General features: G+C 40.0%; 1 protein-coding gene across 3 annotated transcripts in view; it reads left to right on the top strand.

Annotated features, from left to right (window-relative positions):
- Positions 1-514: 514 nt before the first annotated feature.
- The window catches only part of LOC106612254 (glycine receptor, alpha 1), a 143,149-nt gene continuing 120,986 nt past the window's right edge, over positions 515-22,677 (top strand). For all 3 annotated transcript variants that reach the window (XM_082956097.1, XM_082956096.1, XM_082956095.1), the window contains exon 1: positions 515-1,491. In XM_082956097.1, coding sequence (XP_082812223.1) covers positions 1,421-1,491 — 71 coding nt within the window. In that variant the 5' untranslated portion in view covers positions 515-1,420. The remainder of the gene's footprint in view (positions 1,492-22,677) is intronic.

Genomic DNA, 22,677 nt, shown 5'->3' with positions numbered 1-22,677 from the left:
TACTTTATTTCTGTATGCTTTTTTTGCCGCCCTTGCAACGCTCACTTGTCAATCAAAAAGTAACCCACAAGAACATTGAAATAAAAATGAAAATACTTCATGCCGGCTGACAAATTACCATCAAAAATTAAAATTAAAAAAATGACATAATAATTGTATAGTCTGTCACAAGCATTTCGCTACACTCGCAATAATATCCGCTAACAATGCGTATGTGGCCAATAAAATGCGATTTGATTTTGAACATTTTAACACGTCAACCAGTGTAGACCCGGGGTGTGCAAACAGTCAACGGCACTAAAAAGTTTATAGAAATATGATAAGTTAACATTTGACAAATCATGGACTATTCTGTAGTTCCATACCAATGCGCGGGACATTAAAACTCTCCAGATGACAGCGCCTCTCTCCAATCAGAGCCGTGGCCTAACTATTTTCAGCAACATGTAGACCAATAACAACGGCATGTGGGCGTGGGTTCAAAGGAGAGGTGCTTTTTTTGAGTTTAGTAAATGACTGCAGCAAGAAATACAGTGGTGGTCTGACGTGAGAGCGCTGGGCAATGAGAGGCAATGGAAGAAGAGGCTAGTCACATCCCGATTTCACTCATTTTAACATTATTGCGAGGAATCTAAATGCAAGAAGACGAAAACGAGTTGTGAGTCCCGAACTTGACCGGACAATGGAAGTAGCTCTCTGCAGCAGTTCCAACTCACCCATTGGAGTCAACTACCGAGACACAGAGAGTACCCGCAGAAAAACATCAGTCAGCACCTCAGGGGTAACTACAACTACGTGTGGCTTGAAAGCAACACCTCTGTTTTTGGGATGCATATAAGAGAAAGCGTAAAGAAAAAAAACACTGACTACGTATGTATATATTTCGTGTAACAACTGTGGAATTCCGCTACTGTTCTAGACGTAAAGGGTATACAACCACGTAGTTAAACATCTCCTGAGATTGAGACATTCATTGAGACGCAGAGCACATACATTCTCACATTTATCACTGAAGGAGGCAATGTTCAAATTCACAAATTCCCCTTGTAACAAAACCCTAATTGCCGCTTAGGATCGCAAAGAATAAACGTCGGAAAAATCTGTGATATCGTAGCCTAACGTGCTGTACCCTGAAAGCAACAATAACCTGGGCTGAGTGAAATCCCGCAAAACCGGGTCTGCTGCTGTCCGTGGTCCTGAAAAAGAATACTCATTATTTTATTTATCCGAATCAGTAACGGCGGTCTAAGGAACACGGTTTCATGGCCTGGGCGGTTATGAAAATCTTGTGGTTTTCTTGTGACTCTGGAATCTGAAGAAAAAAAAGCAACAGAAGAATTGCTTACCTTGGAGGTCCGAAATCATTCAAGGAATTGGAATTCTACTCCTATTGGTGCTCCTGGAGCTGTAGGTAGCCCGAATGAGACCGGCAAAAATGTATCGAATAAACGCTCTCGGGATCTATTTGTGGGAAACAATAGTATTTTTCAGGTAAGGAACATTATTCATTGACTTTATATTCTTAATGTGTTAAATACCATTTTATTGATATCTTGTGGGCTTTAGGGTGGTCAGAATGTATCCTATCATAGCTTAGCATGCATGGACAAAAGTCTGAATAGAAATAAATCAACTCAGCCAATTGATTAGGTTTAATCACACGATTATCAAAGTTGGGTTGGCTTTATTATATATTTATGTAGTCCTAATCATTCCTCTATTGTCAGCGAGTTGCATTAAGTCACACACTACATTAGACAGCGGGTGCTAACAGCGAACACTAGCGGTCATCAAACGCTAAACGTTGTAAACTCTGATGAGGCATATGTTATCAACAGGCAAGTCATAGTAAAGGATCTGAGTACACTCTCACACACATATCCGGGAAGTTTTGTTGTTGTTGGTGTGTAGGCCTATCCATCACCTACTCACTGAGAAGAGAAATGTCTTGTGTCTGTCTTCATTTCTCTCATGGGGCCAGCCCACTATATGTCAAAGTCTTAGGCTAATAGTCTTCAACTATTGTCAATGAAATGGACAAATCATGTTTTTTAGAACTTGTATATTTAACAGAACATAAACTGTAAATATGCTGGATGATGACTGTTTTGTTTTCTCCCAGTAACCACACAGTATATCCGTCCTGACCAGTTGGAATATTCTAGTTTTGACATGATTGTCTTTGTATGAATGTAACGACTACTATCAAGCTCGTGATCCTCATACATGAAGTGTATTATTCTCTGTAAATGTGAACAAGGATATCTCCAATGTTCTTATTGGAGGGGAGGCAGGTATTCTGTTCAGAGAACAGCTTCTCTCCCATTGGCCCAAACATGGCTCTTTGTCTGTGAATGGTGTTGTGCATTGCATGCCTAATCAACATTACGTTCTACATTATAGAATCAAATGAATCATCAGAGTTCTTTTTTAGACTACTTTACATTCTATATTCTATTCTGTAGTCCATTGGAATCCAGGTACATTCCTTGCAGACAGACAGTGTTTATTTAGCATTCTGGCCAGCGTGTTTAGCTAATGAAGTAGAATCAGGATTTTGCAGCCTCAGCTCTCACTGCTGAACTCTGCAGTTCTGCTTAATTGATATATCTTTCCCAGTCTCAACCTAGACCTCCAGACCTCATTTCAAATGCAGACTTATTACCTATTACTTATTACCTATTACTTATTACCTATTACTTATTACCAAGCATTGATTACTTTGTCAATGTCAAAACAGCCTGATGAATGCACATTATATACATCACTGTATATACAAACATATTCATTAATATAAATTGTACATTTCTTTCTGAATTTCTATTAATGTTAGGGTTAGTTTGTGGGAAAGTTTGTGGTCATACGCACATCCTTAAAAACATAGGTGCTGGGCTAATACAGAATACTAGTATAGAACAAGAAGGCCCGCACACTGTTAAAGCTCCCAATTCACTGCTTTATTGACAACGTTTAGATTCGAAACGGATCTTCGTCAGGTCGTCAGGGTTAGTTTGTGGCCCATGTGAAAAGTTGCACGCTCATTTAATGAACGACTATCAGATAAAGTATGCATTTGACACAGCAAGTGAAAACATGTAATTACCTAATCAAAGTCTATGTCAGTCTATGTTAATTAGCAAAACATCTGGGAATACTAGAGCTTGTTCAATCAAAATGTCCTATCCTTTTGCCACCAACCATGTAAACAGTGGGAGGAAATTTAGCATTTCAATCATTCAAAACGCATTCTATTGCACAGTATATTACACAGGAAATACACTGCATAGCGCACACTAAACAGGATATGCACTGTATAGCCCTTATTAAACAGGATATACACTGTATAGCCCTTATTAAGCAGGATATACACTGTATAGCCCTTATTAAACAGGATATACACTGTATAGCCCTTATTAAACAGGATATACACTGTATAGCGCACACTAAACAGGATATACACTGTATAGCCCTTATTAAACAGGATATACACTGTATAGCCCTTATTAAACAGGATATACACTGTATAGCCCTTATTAAACAGGATATACACTGTATAGCCCTTATTAAACAGGATATACACTGTATAGCCCTTATTAAACAGGATATACACTGTATAGCGCACACTAAACAGGATATACACTGTATAGCCCTTATTAAACAGGATATACACGGTATAGCCCTTATTAAACAGGATATACACTGTATAGCCCTTATTAAACAGGATATACACCGTATAGCCCTTATTAAACAGGATATACACCGTATAGCCCTTATTAAACAGGATATACACTGTATAGCCCTTATTAAACAGGATATACACTGTATAGCCCTTATTAAACAGGATATACACTGTATAGCCCTTATTAAACAGGATATACACCGTATAGCCCTTATTAAACAGGATATAGGTTGCTTTCTGCAACGTAGCACACCAATGTGTGGAAGTGAACATGTGGCCCTAATCCACTAACAAGAATCCCAGACCATCACTGGAGAATATGTACGCAGCAAATGTGTCCACACATAGTCTCTCGAGAATAAATATTCACTGATTTAAATTAAATTAAAGGCCTAACACTAAAATTAGTACCTCACATTTGTGCAGAAAAATGCTAGTCTCAACAGTATAGAATGTTGTTGTATGGTGTTTTTAATTTTTTTTAATATTATCTTGTATTTTATGCCATCTTTGACACCATGACACGTATGTTTGGGACTTATTACTCTCAGTTGAATAGTTAAATCAACCAAATTCATGCACAGTTTTCCATAGCAAAATTGGAATATGGAATAATCTATTTAGGAAAAAATGTGTTGAATTGACTCCTATGGATTTTTCTATTTCATACAATGCTTTCTAAATTGAACTGGAAAATCTAAAGCTAATTTATAATTGACTTGCTGATTATTTCATGTATTCCCCCCAGTATCACCTGGCCTATAGGCTCATGAATAGGGTTGCAAATGGTGGGTATATTGCTGGAAACTTTCAAAGTTTACCAGTAAACGACCAGAATTTTGGTATCATTCAAGGATTTTATGTAATCTAGCACAAGACATATTGTGGCCCTTTTTGGGTACTTCAGATTATCACAGGTGTCTGTAATTATCTCTGGCCCTCTGTGTGGCCTTATTACATGTAAAATATATGGAAAAATAAAATAAAGAAAGAGAGTGACAAAGCTGTAAAACATTATCCTAAATATAAACCACCAATTTAGTAAATACCATATCCTTTATATTTTTTTAACACCATTTTATTTATGTTACTATGTCGCTGTATATTTGTTGTCAATGTTTTGGCATCAAACTCATGGCAGTTGTGAAAAATGTCAATAGTAGGAAGAGTTGCAGAGTTAATTGAAAATAATGCTTTTGTTGATTAGACACTTTTTCCATTAATTAGGCTATCTTCTCTTGAACTATGTGGTCCATCCACTAGAAACGCATTGACAGTATGGACACAGATATATAAAATGAGGAATATATATTAATATATTTTTCAAAGCTATTCAAGTATAAATTACCAAAGATTTTCTGTTAATTACCAAAATTACTAAAGATTCCTGTAACTTCCAGTAGCTTTGCAACCCTACTCATGAAACATAACCTTGAGTTGGCCTTGAACAGCAGAAAGCAGTGACACTGCTTGCATGCACAGACACCACAGCACCAGTTGTATTCAATCACCAATATAGAATTAGTCCTTTAAATCCTAATTTCATCCCAGATTTGAACCCCATGTCTTCATTAAATCGTATTTACACACACCATGCTGTTCAGCAAGCCATGTCATGTTCATTGTGATAGTGATGGTGATGGCTGTCACTTGTTTTCAGGTCAGATAGGCTGTACTACATGTATTGTCAGAACAGATGGGTGGGAAAGCTGGATATATTTAGTTATAAATGTATAAACCTCTAATAAAAAACTATTCACTAGCTCAGTGGAGTTCACGATCCCTTACAATCACACATTTTAGCCAGGTTTATTTCCAAAGCTTGATGTATGATAATACATTATTGATCAACATAGACAAAGACAGATAGCACTATAAATAACATAGCTTTTTTTTATCAATGGCCTCACCTCTCTTTCTACTCAGTCACGGAGAAAGAAATGGAGGAATTCGTAGCTCTGAATTCACCAACTATGTTCTATTGTCCACACAATAATACCAGTTCCAATGCATGTCCAATATGTTGTTATATACAGCATGCTGTACTGTACTGCATGCTAACATTGTACGGAGCATTAATTCATGTCATGTTTCACTTCTTGATCTTTAAAAAAAAAAGTTCAGCTCAACACAATAACACTCCTAAAGACAAATGCATGACCTTATGCTGCACACGTTCGTCATTCGTTTTGTGTAATGTTTTATTTATTTATGTTTATGATGATTCTTGGTTTATTAACAGACATTACGTTAACAGTTTGAAAAGGAGAACAGAACGGCCCTCCTCCTATCTGTGCCAGGGACTGGGTGGGGATGAAGGCTTTGGTAGGACTGATTTCTCAGAAAAGCCAGGATGAGATCAATTAGGATTGTGGTCTTCAGAGGCTTTATTAAGAACATAATGAGGTACACTTAGCGCTAATGATTGGTGCTCCACATTAAAGTATGCAGAGCTCAGAGACTGTTTGCATATTATTCTCTCTGGTGCTGGGTGTCAGCTGTTTTTTACTGCTGCCTCAGCACCGGCCACGCAGACCAAGTCTCTCCACAGTTGGCCGTGGCCTGGCCAAGCAAGCATTGATCAGAAATAATTATAAAAGTAAATCTAAACTTTGATCATGCAAAACTCAGGAACAAGTCACTCGGGACGGGAGAAGCCCAGACGGAGGGAAGGAATTCATAGATGATCTTGTTGATACCCCCATGGGTGTAGAATCCTGATTCCTGTAGGTTTTGAGTGGGATTGACTTCTAGGCCTATTGATGATGTGATTTAGTGTTTTAGGGGTCTATCCTACATTCATAGATTATTTTTCAAACCTAAGGGCCCCGATGATGTAAGGAGAAAGAGTGTGTTGGTCCCAGATTTTCTTGGTGCTAATTCCTGTGCTTTTGTGTAGGCTTAACCTCCATAGATGTTGTGATTTAGTGTGGTAGCGATGCTACACATTCCTCATCGATTATTTTCCCTCTATTATACCAAACCCCACAATAATGTAAGGAGAAAGAGTGTGCCGGTACCCTAATTTCACACTGTCAAACAGATTCCTGCGTGGCCCACTGCATGGGCCCATGCTAGCTGTCTAAGGCAATCATCTCTGTAGAGGACACTGTCTAATCTCTCTATGACTAATCTGATTGTGTCATCAGTTCGAGGGTGTTTGTTCAATACTAAATTTAAACGCTTTTTAACATAGCGTTAGATTATGGTATTATCTGTATTGTGTGTGTCCTAACAATAGTTTATTTGCAGCGCTTGATCCCTAGTACTAACCTCATGGTCACAGCCGACTATTGCATTTTAGGTGATTATGATAGGATTCCACCGTGTTGTGTGGTAATTAACTGGTATTAGAATAATCCTTGATACACTGCGTTTTCTGCTGAAAGAAAATTCCATGCAAAACATTCTAGAATTCAAAGTTCAAGAATTCTAAAAGTTCTAGAATTCTAATAGTATTCGAAGAATTCTAGAATTCTAGGCTATAGATTCTAGACTTGTCTGTCTTGGTATGGATTGATATTGATGGTTAGTATAGAAGTGTAACTCTTAGGAACATTCCATCAATGAACCATAATGCCAGCATCAATGGAAGAGACAGAGTGATTTGTCAGACTTGACAGAAACTGTTTGGTCTGTAGATAGGTTCAGGGTATCAGAGTTCTAGGGCCACCAGGGCTTCAGGGTATCAGTTAACCCACCAGGGCTTCAGGGTATCAGTTAACCCACCAGGGCTTCAGGGTATCAGTTAACCCACCAGGGCTGCTTTTGGCCATCACAATCGTCACCTAATGTTGAAAATTACACCTGAAACACTGATAGTGTTGACAGTTATCAACACTGTCCAGTCAATCAGTGTGAATATAAAATAAACTTATTTGGCAGTGATTAGGACAACATACCGTATGTGCCTTTCCAATGGCACATTTCCAAAAAACAACACAGCAGCAAAACCGCAAACAAAAGCGTAAATGATAGCGAGGAACCATTGAAAGTCTAGGAATGCATCCAAAATGGTAATGTATTAGCTCCTATATAGTGCTCTTATATAGTGGACTACTGGTCAAAAGCAGTAGTATAACATTGTAGTATACTATATAGCCTTCAAGTGCCATTTCAATGAGTGAGTTCTATGAAGCCTGATGCATAGAGAGTAGAGAGAGTAGTGCTTGGCTGACCCTAGCAGCAGCCTCTGGGGTAGTTGGTGCCTGTCCATGTGACAGTAAAGCAGCAGCACAGCCTGGCCAGTGACCTGGCAGTTAGGGTGGCCCACGCACACACAGACTGGTAGCAGTATGGACAGACAGCAACTTTCCTCATTTACAGTACTTCAGTGTTCTGTGCCCGTCCTTGTGTGATGTGTATTCTGTTTAGTCTACTGATGGCGGCAGTTGGTTAATATGTTAGTCTACTGATGGGGGCAGTTGGTTAATATGTTAGTCTACTGATGGGGCAGTTGGTGAATATGTTAGTCTACTGATGGGGCAGTTGGTTAATATGTTAGTCTACTGATGGGGGAAGTTGGTTAATATGTTAGTCTACTGATGGGGGCAGTTGGTTAATATGTTAATCTACTGATGGGGGCAGTTGGTTAATATGTTACTCTACTGATGGGGGCAGTTGGTTTATATGTTAGTCTACTGATGGGGGCAGTTGGTTAATATGTTAGTCTACTGATGGGGGCAGTTGGTTAATATGTTAGTCTACTGATGGGGCAGTTGGTTAATATGTTAGTCTACTGATGGGGGCAGTTGGTTAATATGTTAGTCTACTGATGGGGCAGTTGGTTAATTTGTTAGTCTACTGATGGGGCAGTTGGTGAATATGTTAGTCTACTGATGGGGGCAGTTGGTTAATATGTTAGTCTATTGATGGGGGCAGTTGGTTAATATGTTAGTCTACTGATGGGGCAGTTGGTTCATATGTTAGTCTACTGATGGGGGCAGTTTGTTAATATGCTAGTCTACTGATGGGGCAGTTGGTTAATATGTTAGTCTACTGATGGGGCAGTTGGTTAATATGTTAGTCTACTGATGGGGGCAGTTGGTTAATATCTTAGTCTACTGATGGGGCAGTTGGTTAATATGTTAGTCTACTGATGGGGGCAGTTGGTTAATATGTTAGTCTACTGATGGGGCAGTTGGTTAATATGTTAGTCTACTGATGGGGCAGTTGGTTAATATGTTAGTCTACTGATGGGGGCAGTTGGTTAATATGTTAGTCTACTGATGGGGCAGTTGGTTAATATGTTAGTCTACTGATGCGGGCAGTTGGTTAATATGTTAGTCTACTGATGGGGGCAGTTGGTTAATATGTTAGTCTACTGATGGGGCAGTTGGTTAATATGTTAGTCTACTGATGGGGGCAGTTGGTTTATATGTTAGTCTACTGATGGGGGCAGTTGGTTAATATGTTAATCTACTGATGGGGGAGTTGGTTAATATGTTAGTCTATTGATGGCGGCAGTTGGTTAATATGTTAGTCTACTGATGGGGGCAGTTAGTTAATATGTTAGTCGACTGATGGGGCAGTTGGTTAATATGTTAGTCTACTGATGGGGCAGTTGGTTAATATGTTAGTCTACTGATGGCGGCAGTTGGTTAATATGTTAGTCTACTGATGGGGTATTTGGTTAATATGTTAGTCTACTGATGGGGGCAGTTGGTTTATATGTTAGTCTACTGATGGGGGCAGTTGGTTAATATGTTAGTCTACTGATGGGGGCAGTTGGTTAATATGTTAGTCTACTGATGGGGGCAGTTGGTTTATATGTTAGTCTACTGATGGGGGCAGTTGGTTAATATGTTAATCTACTGATGGGGCAGTTGGTTAATATGTTAGTCTATTGATGGCGGCAGTTGGTTAATATGTTAGTCTACTGATGGGGGCAGTTGGTTAATATGTTAGTCTACTGATGGCGGCAGTTGGTTAATATGTTAGTCTACTGATGGGGCAGTTGGTTAATATGTTAGTCTACTGATGGGGGCAGTTGGTTTATATGTTAGTCTACTGATGGGGGCAGTTGGTTAATATGTTAGTCTACTGATGGGGGCAGTTGGTTAATATGTTAGTCTACTGATGGGGGCAGTTGGTTTATATGTTAGTCTACTGATGGGGGCAGTTGGTTAATATGTTAATCTACTGATGGGACAGTTGGTTAATATGTTAGTCTATTGATGGCGGCAGTTGGTTAATATGTTAGTCTACTGATGGGGGCAGTTGGTTAATATGTTAGTCTACTGATGGCGGCAGTTGGTTAATATGTTAGTCTACTGATGGGGCAGTTGGTTAATATGTTAGTCTACTGATGGGGCAGTTGGTTAATATGTTAGTCTACTGATGGTGGCAGTTGGTTAATATGTTAGTCTACTGATGGCAGCAGTTGGTTAATATGTTAGTCTACTGATGGGGCAGTTGGTTAATATGTTAGTCTACTGATGGGGCAGTTGGTTAATATGTTAGTCTACTGATGGGGGCAGTTGGTTAATATGTTAGTCTACTGATGGGGGCAGTTGGTTAATATGTTAGTCTACTGATGGGGGCAGTTGGTTAATATGTTAGTCTACTGATGGGGCAGTTTGTAAATATGTTAGTCTACTGATGGGGCAGTTGGTTAATATGTTAGTCTACTGATGGGGGAAGTTGGTTAATATGTTAGTCTACTGATGGGGGCAGTTGGTTAATATGTTAATCTACTGATGGGGGCAGTTGGTTAATATGTTACTCTACTGATGGGGGCAGTTGGTTAATATGTTAGTCTACTGATGGGGGCAGTTGGTTAATATGTTAGTCTACTGATGGGGCAGTTGGTTAATATGTTAGTCTACTGATGGGGCAGTTGGTGAATATGTTAGTCTACTGATGGGTGCAGTTGGTTAATATGTTAGTCAATTGATGGGGGCAGTTGGTTAATATGTTAGTCTACTGATGGGGCAGTTGGTTCATATGTTAGTCTACTGATGGGGGCAGTTTGTTAATATACTAGTCTACTGATGGGGCAGTTGGTTAATATGTTAGTCTACTGATGGGGCAGTTGGTTAATATGTTAGTCTACTGATGGGGGCAGTTGGTTAATATCTTAGTCTACTGATGGGGCAGTTGGTTATTTTGTTAGTCTACTGATGGGGGCAGTTGGTTAATATGTTAGTCTACTGATGGGGGCAGTTGGTTAATATGTTAGTCTACTGATGGGGGCAGTTGGTTAATATGTTAGTCTACTGATGGGGTAAGTTGGTTAATATGTTAGTCTACTGATGGGGCAGTAGGTTAATATGTTAGTCTACTGATGGGGCAGTTGGTTAATATGTTAGTCTACTGATGGGGCAGTTGGTTAATATGTTAGTCTACTGATGGGGGCAGTTGGTTAATATGTTAGTCTACTGATGGGGCAGTTGGTTAATATGTTAGTCTACTGATGCGGGCAGTTGGTTAATATGTTAGTCTACTGATGGGGGCAGTTGGTTAATATGTTAGTCTACTGATGGGGCAGTTGGTTAATATGTTAGTCTACTGATGGGGGCAGTTGGTTTATATGTTAGTCTACTGATGGGGGCAGTTGGTTAATATGTTAATCTACTGATGGGGGAGTTGGTTAATATGTTAGTCTATTGATGGCGGCAGTTGGTTAATATGTTAGTCTACTGATGGGGGCAGTTAGTTTATATGTTAGTCGACTGATGGGGCAGTTGGTTAATATGTTAGTCTACTGATGGGGCAGTTGGTTAATATGTTAGTCTACTGATGGCGGCAGTTGGTTAATATGTTAATCTACTGATGGGGCAGTTGGTTAATATGTTAGTCTATTGATGGCGGCAGTTGGTTAATATGTTAGTCTACTGATGGGGGCAGTTGGTTAATATGTTAGTCTACTGATGGCGTCAGTTGGTTAATATGTTAGTCTACTGATGGGGCAGTTGGTTAATATGTTAGTCTACTGATGGGGGCAGTTGGTTAATATGTTAGTCTACTGATGGCGGCAGTTGGTTAATATGTTAGTCTACTGATGGCGGCAGTTGGTTAATATGTTAGTCTACTGATGGGGCAGTTGGTTAACATGTTAGTCTACTGATGGGGGCAGTTGGTTAATATGTTAGTCTATTGATGCGGGCAGTTGGTTAATATGTTAGTCTACTGATGCGGGCAGTTGGTTAATATGTTAGTCTACTGATGGGGGCAGTTGGTTAATATGTTAGTCTACTGATGGGGCAGTTGGTTAATATGTTAGTCTACTGATGGGGGCAGTTGGTTTATATGTTAGTCTACTGATGGGGGCAGTTGGTTAATATGTTAATCTACTGATGGGGGAGTTGGTTAATATGTTAGTCTATTGATGGCGGCAGTTGGTTAATATGTTAGTCTACTGATGGGGGCAGTTAGTTTATATGTTAGTCGACTGATGGGGCAGTTGGTTAATATGTTAGTCTACTGATGGGGCAGTTGGTTAATATGTTAGTCTACTGATGGCGGCAGTTGGTTAATATGTTAATCTACTGATGGGGCAGTTGGTTAATATGTTAGTCTATTGATGGCGGCAGTTGGTTAATATGTTAGTCTACTGATGGGGGCAGTTGGTTAATATGTTAGTCTACTGATGGCGTCAGTTGGTTAATATGTTAGTCTACTGATGGGGCAGTTGGTTAATATGTTAGTCTACTGATGGGGGCAGTTGGTTAATATGTTAGTCTACTGATGACGGCAGTTGGTTAATATGTTAGTCTACTGATGGCGGCAGTTGGTTAATATGTTAGTCTACTGATGGGGCAGTTGGTTAACATGTTAGTCTACTGATGGGGGCAGTTGGTTAATATGTTAGTCTATTGATGCGGGCAGTTGGTTAATATGTTAGTCTACTGATGGGGGCAGTTGGTTAATATGTTAGTCTACTGATGGGGCAGTTGGTTAATATGTTAGTCTACTGATGGGGGAAGTTGGTTTATATGTTAGTCTACTGATGGGGGCAGTTGGTTAATATGTTAATCTACTGATGGGGCAGTTGGTTAATATGTTAGTCTACTGATGGGGCATTTGGTTAATATGTTAGTCTACTGATGGGGGCAGTTGGTTTATATGTTAGTCTACTGATGGGGGCAGTTGGTTAATATGTTAGTCTACTGATGGGGGCAGTTGGTTAATATGTTAGTCTACTGATGGGGGCAGTTGGTTTATATGTTAGTCTACTGATGGGGGCAGTTGGTTAATATGTTAGTCTACTGATGGGGGCAGTTGGTTAATATGTTAGTCTACTGATGGGGGCAGTTGGTTAATATGTTAGTCTACTGATGGGGGCAGTTGGTTAATATGTTAATCTACTGATGGGACAGTTGGTTAATATGTTAGTCTATTGATGGCGGCAGTTGGTTAATATGTTAGTCTACTGATGGGGGCAGTTGGTTAATATGTTAGTCTACTGATGGCGGCAGTTGGTTAATATGTTAGTCTACTGATGGGGCAGTTGGTTAATATGTTAGTCTACTGATGGGGCAGTTGGTTAATATGTTAGTCTACTGATGGTGGCAGTTGGTTAATATGTTAGTCTACTGATGGCAGCAGTTGGTTAATATGTTAGTCTACTGATGGGGCAGTTGGTTAATATGTTAGTCTACTGATGGGGCAGTTGGTTAATATGTTAGTCTACTGATGGGGGCAGTTGGTTAATATGTTAGTCTACTGATGGGGGCAGTTGGTTAATATGTTAGTCTACTGATGGGGGCAGTTGGTTAATATGTTAGTCTACTGATGGGGCAGTTTGTAAATATGTTAGTCTACTGATGGGGCAGTTGGTTAATATGTTAGTCTACTGATGGGGGAAGTTGGTTAATATGTTAGTCTACTGATGGGGGCAGTTGGTTAATATGTTAATCTACTGATGGGGGCAGTTGGTTAATATGTTACTCTACTGATGGGGGCAGTTGGTTAATATGTTAGTCTACTGATGGGGGCAGTTGGTTAATATGTTAGTCTACTGATGGGGCAGTTGGTTAATATGTTAGTCTACTGATGGGGCAGTTGGTGAATATGTTAGTCTACTGATGGGTGCAGTTGGTTAATATGTTAGTCAATTGATGGGGGCAGTTGGTTAATATGTTAGTCTACTGATGGGGCAGTTGGTTCATATGTTAGTCTGCTGATGGGGGCAGTTTGTTAATATACTAGTCTACTGATGGGGCAGTTGGTTAATATGTTAGTCTACTGATGGGGCAGTTGGTTAATATGTTAGTCTACTGATGGGGGCAGTTGGTTAATATCTTAGTCTACTGATGGGGCAGTTGGTTATTTTGTTAGTCTACTGATGGGGGCAGTTGGTTAATATGTTAGTCTACTGATGGGGCAGTTGGTTAATATGTTAGTCTACTGATGGGGCAGTTGGTTAATATGTTAGTCTACTGATGGGGGCAGTTGGTTAATATGTTAGTCTACTGATGGGGCAGTTGGTTAATATGTTAGTCTACTGATGCGGGCAGTTGGTTAATATGTTAGTCTACTGATGGGGGCAGTTGGTTAATATGTTAGTCTACTGATGGGGCAGTTGGTTAATATGTTAGTCTACTGATGGGGGCAGTTGGTTTATATGTTAGTCTACTGATGGGGGCAGTTGGTTAATATGTTAATCTACTGATGGGGGAGTTGGTTAATATGTTAGTCTATTGATGGCGGCAGTTGGTTAATATGTTAGTCTACTGATGGGGGCAGTTAGTTTATATGTTAGTCGACTGATGGGGCAGTTGGTTAATATGTTAGTCTACTGATGGGGCAGTTGGTTAATATGTTAGTCTACTGATGGCGGCAGTTGGTTAATATGTTAATCTACTGATGGGGCAGTTGGTTAATATGTTAGTCTATTGATGGCGGCAGTTGGTTAATATGTTAGTCTACTGATGGGGGCAGTTGGTTAATATGTTAGTCTACTGATGGCGTCAGTTGGTTAATATGTTAGTCTACTGATGGGGCAGTTGGTTAATATGTTAGTCTACTGATGGGGGCAGTTGGTTAATATGTTAGTCTACTGATGGCGGCAGTTGGTTAATATGTTAGTCTACTGATGGCGGCAGTTGGTTAATATGTTAGTCTACTGATGGGGCAGTTGGTTAACATGTTAGTCTACTGATGGGGGCAGTTGGTTAATATGTTAGTCTATTGATGCGGGCAGTTGGTTAATATGTTAGTCTACTGATGCGGGCAGTTGGTTAATATGTTAGTCTACTGATGGGGGCAGTTGGTTAATATGTTAGTCTACTGATGGGGCAGTTGGTTAATATGTTAGTCTACTGATGGGGGCAGTTGGTTTATATGTTAGTCTACTGATGGGGGCAGTTGGTTAATATGTTAATCTACTGATGGGGGAGTTGGTTAATATGTTAGTCTATTGATGGCGGCAGTTGGTTAATATGTTAGTCTACTGATGGGGGCAGTTAGTTTATATGTTAGTCGACTGATGGGGCAGTTGGTTAATATGTTAGTCTACTGATGGGGCAGTTGGTTAATATGTTAGTCTACTGATGGCGGCAGTTGGTTAATATGTTAATCTACTGATGGGGCAGTTGGTTAATATGTTAGTCTATTGATGGCGGCAGTTGGTTAATATGTTAGTCTACTGATGGGGGCAGTTGGTTAATATGTTAGTCTACTGATGGCGTCAGTTGGTTAATATGTTAGTCTACTGATGGGGCAGTTGGTTAATATGTTAGTCTACTGATGGGGGCAGTTGGTTAATATGTTAGTCTACTGATGACGGCAGTTGGTTAATATGTTAGTCTACTGATGGCGGCAGTTGGTTAATATGTTAGTCTACTGATGGGGCAGTTGGTTAACATGTTAGTCTACTGATGGGGGCAGTTGGTTAATATGTTAGTCTATTGATGCGGGCAGTTGGTTAATATGTTAGTCTACTGATGGGGGCAGTTGGTTAATATGTTAGTCTACTGATGGGGCAGTTGGTTAATATGTTAGTCTACTGATGGGGGAAGTTGGTTTATATGTTAGTCTACTGATGGGGGCAGTTGGTTAATATGTTAATCTACTGATGGGGCAGTTGGTTAATATGTTAGTCTACTGATGGGGCATTTGGTTAATATGTTAGTCTACTGATGGGGGCAGTTGGTTTATATGTTAGTCTACTGATGGGGGCAGTTGGTTAATATGTTAGTCTACTGATGGGGGCAGTTGGTTAATATGTTAGTCTACTGATGGGGGCAGTTGGTTTATATGTTAGTCTACTGATGGGGGCAGTTGGTTAATATGTTAATCTACTGATTGGACAGTTGGTTAATATGTTAGTCTATTGATGGCGGCAGTTGGTTAATATGTTAGTCTACTGATGGGGGCAGTTGGTTAATATGTTAGTCTACTGATGGCGGCAGTTGGTTAATATGTTAGTCTACTGATGGGGCAGTTGGTTAATATGTTAGTCTACTGATGGGGCAGTTGGTTAATATGTTAGTCTACTGATGGCGGCAGTTGGTTAATATGTTAGTCTACTGATGGCAGCAGTTGGTTAATATGTTAGTCTACTGATGGGGCAGTTGGTTAATATGTTAGTCTACTGATGGGGCAGTTGGTTAATATGTTAGTCTACTGATGGGGGCAGTTGGTTAATATGTTAGTCTACTGATGGGGGCAGTTGGTTAATATGTTAGTCTACTGATGGGGAATATGTTAGTCTACTGATGGGGGCAGTTGGTTAATATGTTAGTCTACTGATGGCGGCAGTTGGTTAATATGTTAGTCTACTGATGGGGCAGTTGGTTAATATGTTAGTCTACTGATGGGGCAGTTGGTTAATATGTTAGTCTACTGATGGCGGCAGTTGGTTAATATGTTAGTCTACTGATGGCAGCAGTTGGTTAATATGTTAGTCTACTGATGGGGCAGTTGGTTAATATGTTAGTCTACTGATGGGGCAGTTGGTTAATATGTTAGTCTACTGATGGGGGCAGTTGGTTAATATGTTAGTCTACTGATGGGGGCAGTTGGTTAATATGTTAGTCTACTGATGGGGAAGTTGGTTAATATGTTAGTCTACTGATGGGGGCAGTTGGTTAATATGTTAGTCTACTGATGGGGCAGTTGGTTAATATGTTAGTCTACTGATGGGGGCAGTTGGTTAATATGTTAGTCTACTGATGGGGGCAGTTGGTTAATATGTTAGTCTACTGATGGGGCAGTTGGTTAATATGTTAGTCTACTGATGGGGGAGTTGGTTAATATGTTAATGTACTGATGGGGCAGTTGGTTAATATGTTAGTCTACTGATGGGGAAGTTGGTTAATATGTTAGTCTACTGATGGGGGCAGTTGGTTAATATGTTAGTCTACTGATGGGGCAGTTGGTTAATATGTTAGTCTACTGATGGGGGCAGTTGGTTAATATGTTAGTCTACTGATGGGGGCAGTTGGTTAATATGTTAGTCTACTGATGGGGCAGTTGGTTAATATGTTAGTCTACTGATGGGGCAGTTGGTTAATATGTTAGTCTACTGATGGGGCAGTTGGTTAATATGTTAGTGTACTGATGGGGCAGTTGGTTAATATGTTAGTCTACTGATGGGGGTAGTTGGTTAATATGTTAGTCTACTGATGGGGGTAGTTGGTTAATATGTTAGTCTACTGATGGGGGAGTTGGTTAATATGTTAGTCTACTGATGGGTCAGTTGGTTAATATGTTAGTCTACTGATGGGGCAGTTGGTTAATATGTTTTTCTATTGATGGCTGCAGTTGGTTAATATGTTAGTCTACTGATGGGGGCAGTTAGTTAATATGTTAATCTACTGATGGGGGCAGTTGGTTAATATGTTAGTCTACTGATGGGGCAGTTGGTTAATATGTTAGTCTACTGATGGGGCAGTTGGTTAATATGTTAGTCTACTGATGGGGCAGTTGGTTTATATATTAATCTACTGATGGGGGCAGTTGGTTAATATATTAATCTACTGATGGGGGCAGTTGGTTAATATGTTAGTCTACTGATGGGGACAGTTGGTTAATATGTTCGTCTACTGATGGGGGCAGTAGGTTAATATGTTAGTCTACTGATGGGGGCAGTTGGTTTATATGTTAGTCTACTGATGGGGGCAGTTGGTTAATATGTTAATCTACTGATGGGACAGTTGGTTAATATGTTAGTCTATTGATGGCGGCAGTTGGTTAATATGTTAGTCTACTGATGGGGGCAGTTGGTTAATATGTTAATCTACTGATTGGACAGTTGGTTAATATGTTAGTCTATTGATGGCGGCAGTTGGTTAATATGTTAGTCTACTGATGGGGCAGTTGGTTAATATGTTAGTCTACTGATGGCGGCAGTTGGTTAATATGTTAGTCTACTGATGGGGCAGTTGGTTAATATGTTAGTCTACTGATGGGGCAGTTGGTTAATATGTTAGTCTACTGATGGCGGCAGTTGGTTAATATGTTAGTCTACTGATGGGGGCAGTTGGTTAATATGTTAGTCTACTGATGGGGCAGTTGGTTAATATGTTAGTCTACTGATGGGGCAGTTGGTTAATATGTTAGTCTACTGATGGGGGCAGTTGGTTAATATGTTAGTCTACTGATGGGGGCAGTTGGTTAATATGTTAGTCTACTGATGGGGGCAGTTGGTTAATATGTTAGTCTACTGATGGGGCAGTTTGTAAATATGTTAGTCTACTGATGGGGGCAGTTGGTTAATATGTTAGTCTACTGATGGGGCAGTTGGTTAATATGTTAGTCTACTGATGGGTAAGTTGGTTAATATGTTAGTCTACTGATGGGGGCAGTTGGTTAATATGTTAGTCTACTGATGGGGCAGTTGGTTAATATGTTAGTCTACTGATGGGGGCAGTTGGTTAATATGTTAGTCTACTGATGGGGGCAGTTGGTTAATATGTTAGTCTACTGATGGGGCAGTTGGTTAATATGTTAGTCTACTGATGGGGCAGTTGGTTAATATGTTAGTCTACTGATGGGGCAGTTGGTTAATATGTTAATGTACTGATGGGGCAGTTGGTTAATATGTTAGTCTACTGATGGGGAAGTTGGTTAATATGTTAGTCTACTGATGGGGGCAGTTGGTTAATATGTTAGTCTACTGATGGGGCAGTTGGTTAATATGTTAGTCTACTGATGGGGGCAGTTGGTTAATATGTTAGTCTACTGATGGGGGCAGTTGGTTAATATGTTAGTCTACTGATGGGGCAGTTGGTTAATATGTTAGTCTACTGATGGGGCAGTTGGTTAATATGTTAGTCTACTGATGGGGCAGTTGGTTAATATGTTAGTGTACTGATGGGGCAGTTGGTTAATATGTTAGTCTACTGATGGGGGTAGTTGGTTAATATGTTAGTCTACTGATGGGGGTAGTTGGTTAATATGTTAGTCTACTGATGGGGGAGTTGGTTAATATGTTAGTCTACTGATGGGTCAGTTGGTTAATATGTTAGTCTACTGATGGGGCAGTTGGTTAATATGTTTTTCTATTGATGGCGGCAGTTGGTTAATATGTTAGTCTACTGATGGGGGCAGTTAGTTAATATGTTAATCTACTGATGGGGGCAGTTGGTTAATATGTTATTCTACTGATGGGGAAGTTGGTTAATATGTTAGTCTACTGATGGGGCAGTTGGTTAATATGTTAGTCTACTGATGGGGCAGTTGGTTTATATATTAATCTACTGATGGGGGCAGTTGGTTAATATATTAATCTACTGATGGGGGCAGTTGGTTAATATGTTAGTCTACTGATGGGGACAGTTGGTTAATATGTTCGTCTACTGATGGGGGCAGTAGGTTAATATGTTAGTCTACTGATGGGGGCAGTTGGTTTATATGTTAGTCTACTGATGGGGGCAGTTGGTTAATATGTTAATCTACTGATGGGACAGTTGGTTAATATGTTAGTCTATTGATGGCGGCAGTTGGTTAATATGTTAGTCTACTGATGGGGGCAGTTGGTTAATATGTTAGTCTACTGATGGCGCAGTTGGTTAATATGTTAGTCTACTGATGGGGCAGTTGGTTAATATGTTAGTCTACTGATGGGGCAGTTGGTTAATATGTTAGTCTACTGATGGTGGCAGTTGGTTAATATGTTAGTCTACTGATGGCAGCAGTTGGTTAATATGTTAGTCTACTGATGGGGCAGTTGGTTAATATGTTAGTCTACTGATGGGGCAGTTGGTTAATATGTTAGTCTACTGATGGGGGCAGTTGGTTAATATGTTAGTCTACTGATGGGGGCAGTTGGTTAATATGTTAGTCTACTGATGGGGGCAGTTGGTTAATATGTTAGTCTACTGATGGGGCAGTTGGTTAATATGTTAGTCTACTGATGGGGGAAGTTGGTTAATATGTTAGTCTACTGATGGGGGCAGTTGGTTAATATGTTAATCTACTGATGGGGGCAGTTGGTTAATATGTTACTCTACTGATGGGGGCAGTTGGTTAATATGTTAGTCTACTGATGGGGGCAGTTGGTTAATATGTTAGTCTACTGATGGGGCAGTTGGTTAATATGTTAGTCTACTGATGGGGCAGTTGGTGAATATGTTAGTCTACTGATGGGTGCAGTTGGTTAATATGTTAGTCAATTGATGGGGGCATTTGGTTAATATGTTAGTCTACTGATGGGGGCAGTTGGTTCATATGTTAGTCTACTGATGGGGGCAGTTTGTTAATATACTAGTCTACTGATGGGGCAGTTGGTTAATATGTTAGTCTACTGATGGGGCAGTTGGTTAATATGTTAGTCTACTGATGGGGGCAGTTGGTTAATATCTTAGTCTACTGATGGGGCAGTTGGTTAATATGTTAGTCTACTGATGGGGGCAGTTGGTTAATATGTTAGTCTACTGATGGGGCAGTTGGTTAATATGTTAGTCTACTGATGGGGCAGTTGGTTAATATGTTAGTCTACTGATGGGGGCAGTTGGTTAATATGTTAGTCTACTGATGGGGCAGTTGGTTAATATGTCAGTCTACTGATGCGGGCAGTTGGTTAATATGTTAGTCTACTGATGGGGGCAGTTGGTTAATATGTTAGTCTACTGATGGGGCAGTTGGTTAATATGTTAGTCTACTGATGGGGGCAGTTGGTTTATATGTTAGTCTACTGATGGGGCAGTTGGTTAATATGTTAATCTACTGATGGGGGAGTTGGTTAATATGTTAGTCTATTGATGGCGGCAGTTGGTTAATATGTTAGTCTACTGATGGGGGCAGTAAGTTAATATGTTAGTCGACTGATGGGGCAGTTGGTTAATATGTTAGTCTACTGATGGGGCAGTTGGTTAATATGTTAGTCTACTGATGGCGGCAGTTGGTTAATATGTTAATCTACTGATGGGGCAGTTGGTTAATATGTTAGTCTATTGATGGCGGCAGTTGGTTAATATGTTAGTCTACTGATGGGGGCAGTTGGTTAATATGTTAGTCTACTGATGGCGTCAGTTGGTTAATATGTTAGTCTACTGATGGGGCAGTTGGTTAATATGTTAGTCTACTGATGGGGGCAGTTGGTTAATATGTTAGTCTACTGATGGCGGCAGTTGGTTAATATGTTAGTCTACTGATGGCTGCAGTTGGTTAATATGTTAGTCTACTGATGGGGCAGTTGGTTAACATGTTAGTCTACTGATGGGGGCAGTTGGTTAATATGTTAGTCTATTGATGCGGGCAGTTGGTTAATATGTTAGTCTACTGATGGGGGCAGTTGGTTAATATGTTAGTCTACTGATGGGGCAGTTGGTTAATATGTTAGTCTACTGATGGGGGAAGTTGGTTTATATGTTAGTCTACTGATGGGGGCAGTTGGTTAATATGTTAATCTACTGATGGGGCAGTTGGTTAATATGTTAGTCTACTGATGGGGCATTTGGTTAATATGTTAGTCTACTGATGGGGGCAGTTGGTTTATATGTTAGTCTACTGATGGGGGCAGTTGGTTAATATGTTAGTCTACTGATGGGGGCAGTTGGTTAATATGTTAGTCTACTGATGGGGGCAGTTGGTTTATATGTTAGTCTACTGATGGGGGCATTTGGTTAATATGTTAATCTACTGATTGGACAGTTGGTTAATATGTTAGTCTATTGATGGCGGCAGTTGGTTAATATGTTAGTCTACTGATGGGGGCAGTTGGTTAATATGTTAGTCTACTGATGGCGGCAGTTGGTTAATATGTTAGTCTACTGATGGGGCAGTTGGTTAATATGTTAGTCTACTGATGGGGCAGTTGGTTAATATGTTAGTCTACTGATGGTGGCAGTTGGTTAATATGTTAGTCTACTGATGGCAGCAGTTGGTTAATATGTTAGTCTACTGATGGGGCAGTTGGTTAATATGTTAGTCTACTGATGGGGCAGTTGGTTAATATGTTAGTCTACTGATGGGGGCAGTTGGTTAATATGTTAGTCTACTGATGGGGGGCAGTTGGTTAATATGTTAGTCTACTGATGGGGGCAGTTGGTTAATATGTTAGTCTACTGATGGGGCAGTTGGTTAATATGTTAGTCTACTGATGGGGGAAGTTGGTTAATATGTTAGTCTACTGATGGGGGCAGTTGGTTAATATGTTAATCTACTGATGGGGGCAGTTGGTTAATATGTTACTCTACTGATGGGGGCAGTTGGTTAATATGTTAGTCTACTGATGGGGGCAGTTGGTTAATATGTTAGTCTACTGATGGGGCAGTTGGTTAATATGTTAGTCTACTGATGGGGCAGTTGGTGAATATGTTAGTCTACTGATGGGTGCAGTTGGTTAATATGTTAGTCAATTGATGGGGGCATTTGGTTAATATGTTAGTCTACTGATGGGGGCAGTTGGTTCATATGTTAGTCTACTGATGGGGGCAGTTTGTTAATATACTAGTCTACTGATGGGGCAGTTGGTTAATATGTTAGTCTACTGATGGGGCAGTTGGTTAATATGTTAGTCTACTGATGGGGGCAGTTGGTTAATATCTTAGTCTACTGATGGGGCAGTTGGTTAATATGTTAGTCTACTGATGGGGGCAGTTGGTTAA

Source organism: Salmo salar, chromosome 09, assembly GCF_965601325.2.
Source record: "Salmo salar chromosome 09, fSalSal1, whole genome shotgun sequence".
Lineage (NCBI taxonomy): Eukaryota > Metazoa > Chordata > Actinopteri > Salmoniformes > Salmonidae > Salmo > Salmo salar.
The sequence above is the reverse complement of the archived record's forward strand: the minus strand, read 5'-3'. Positions and strand labels throughout refer to the sequence as shown.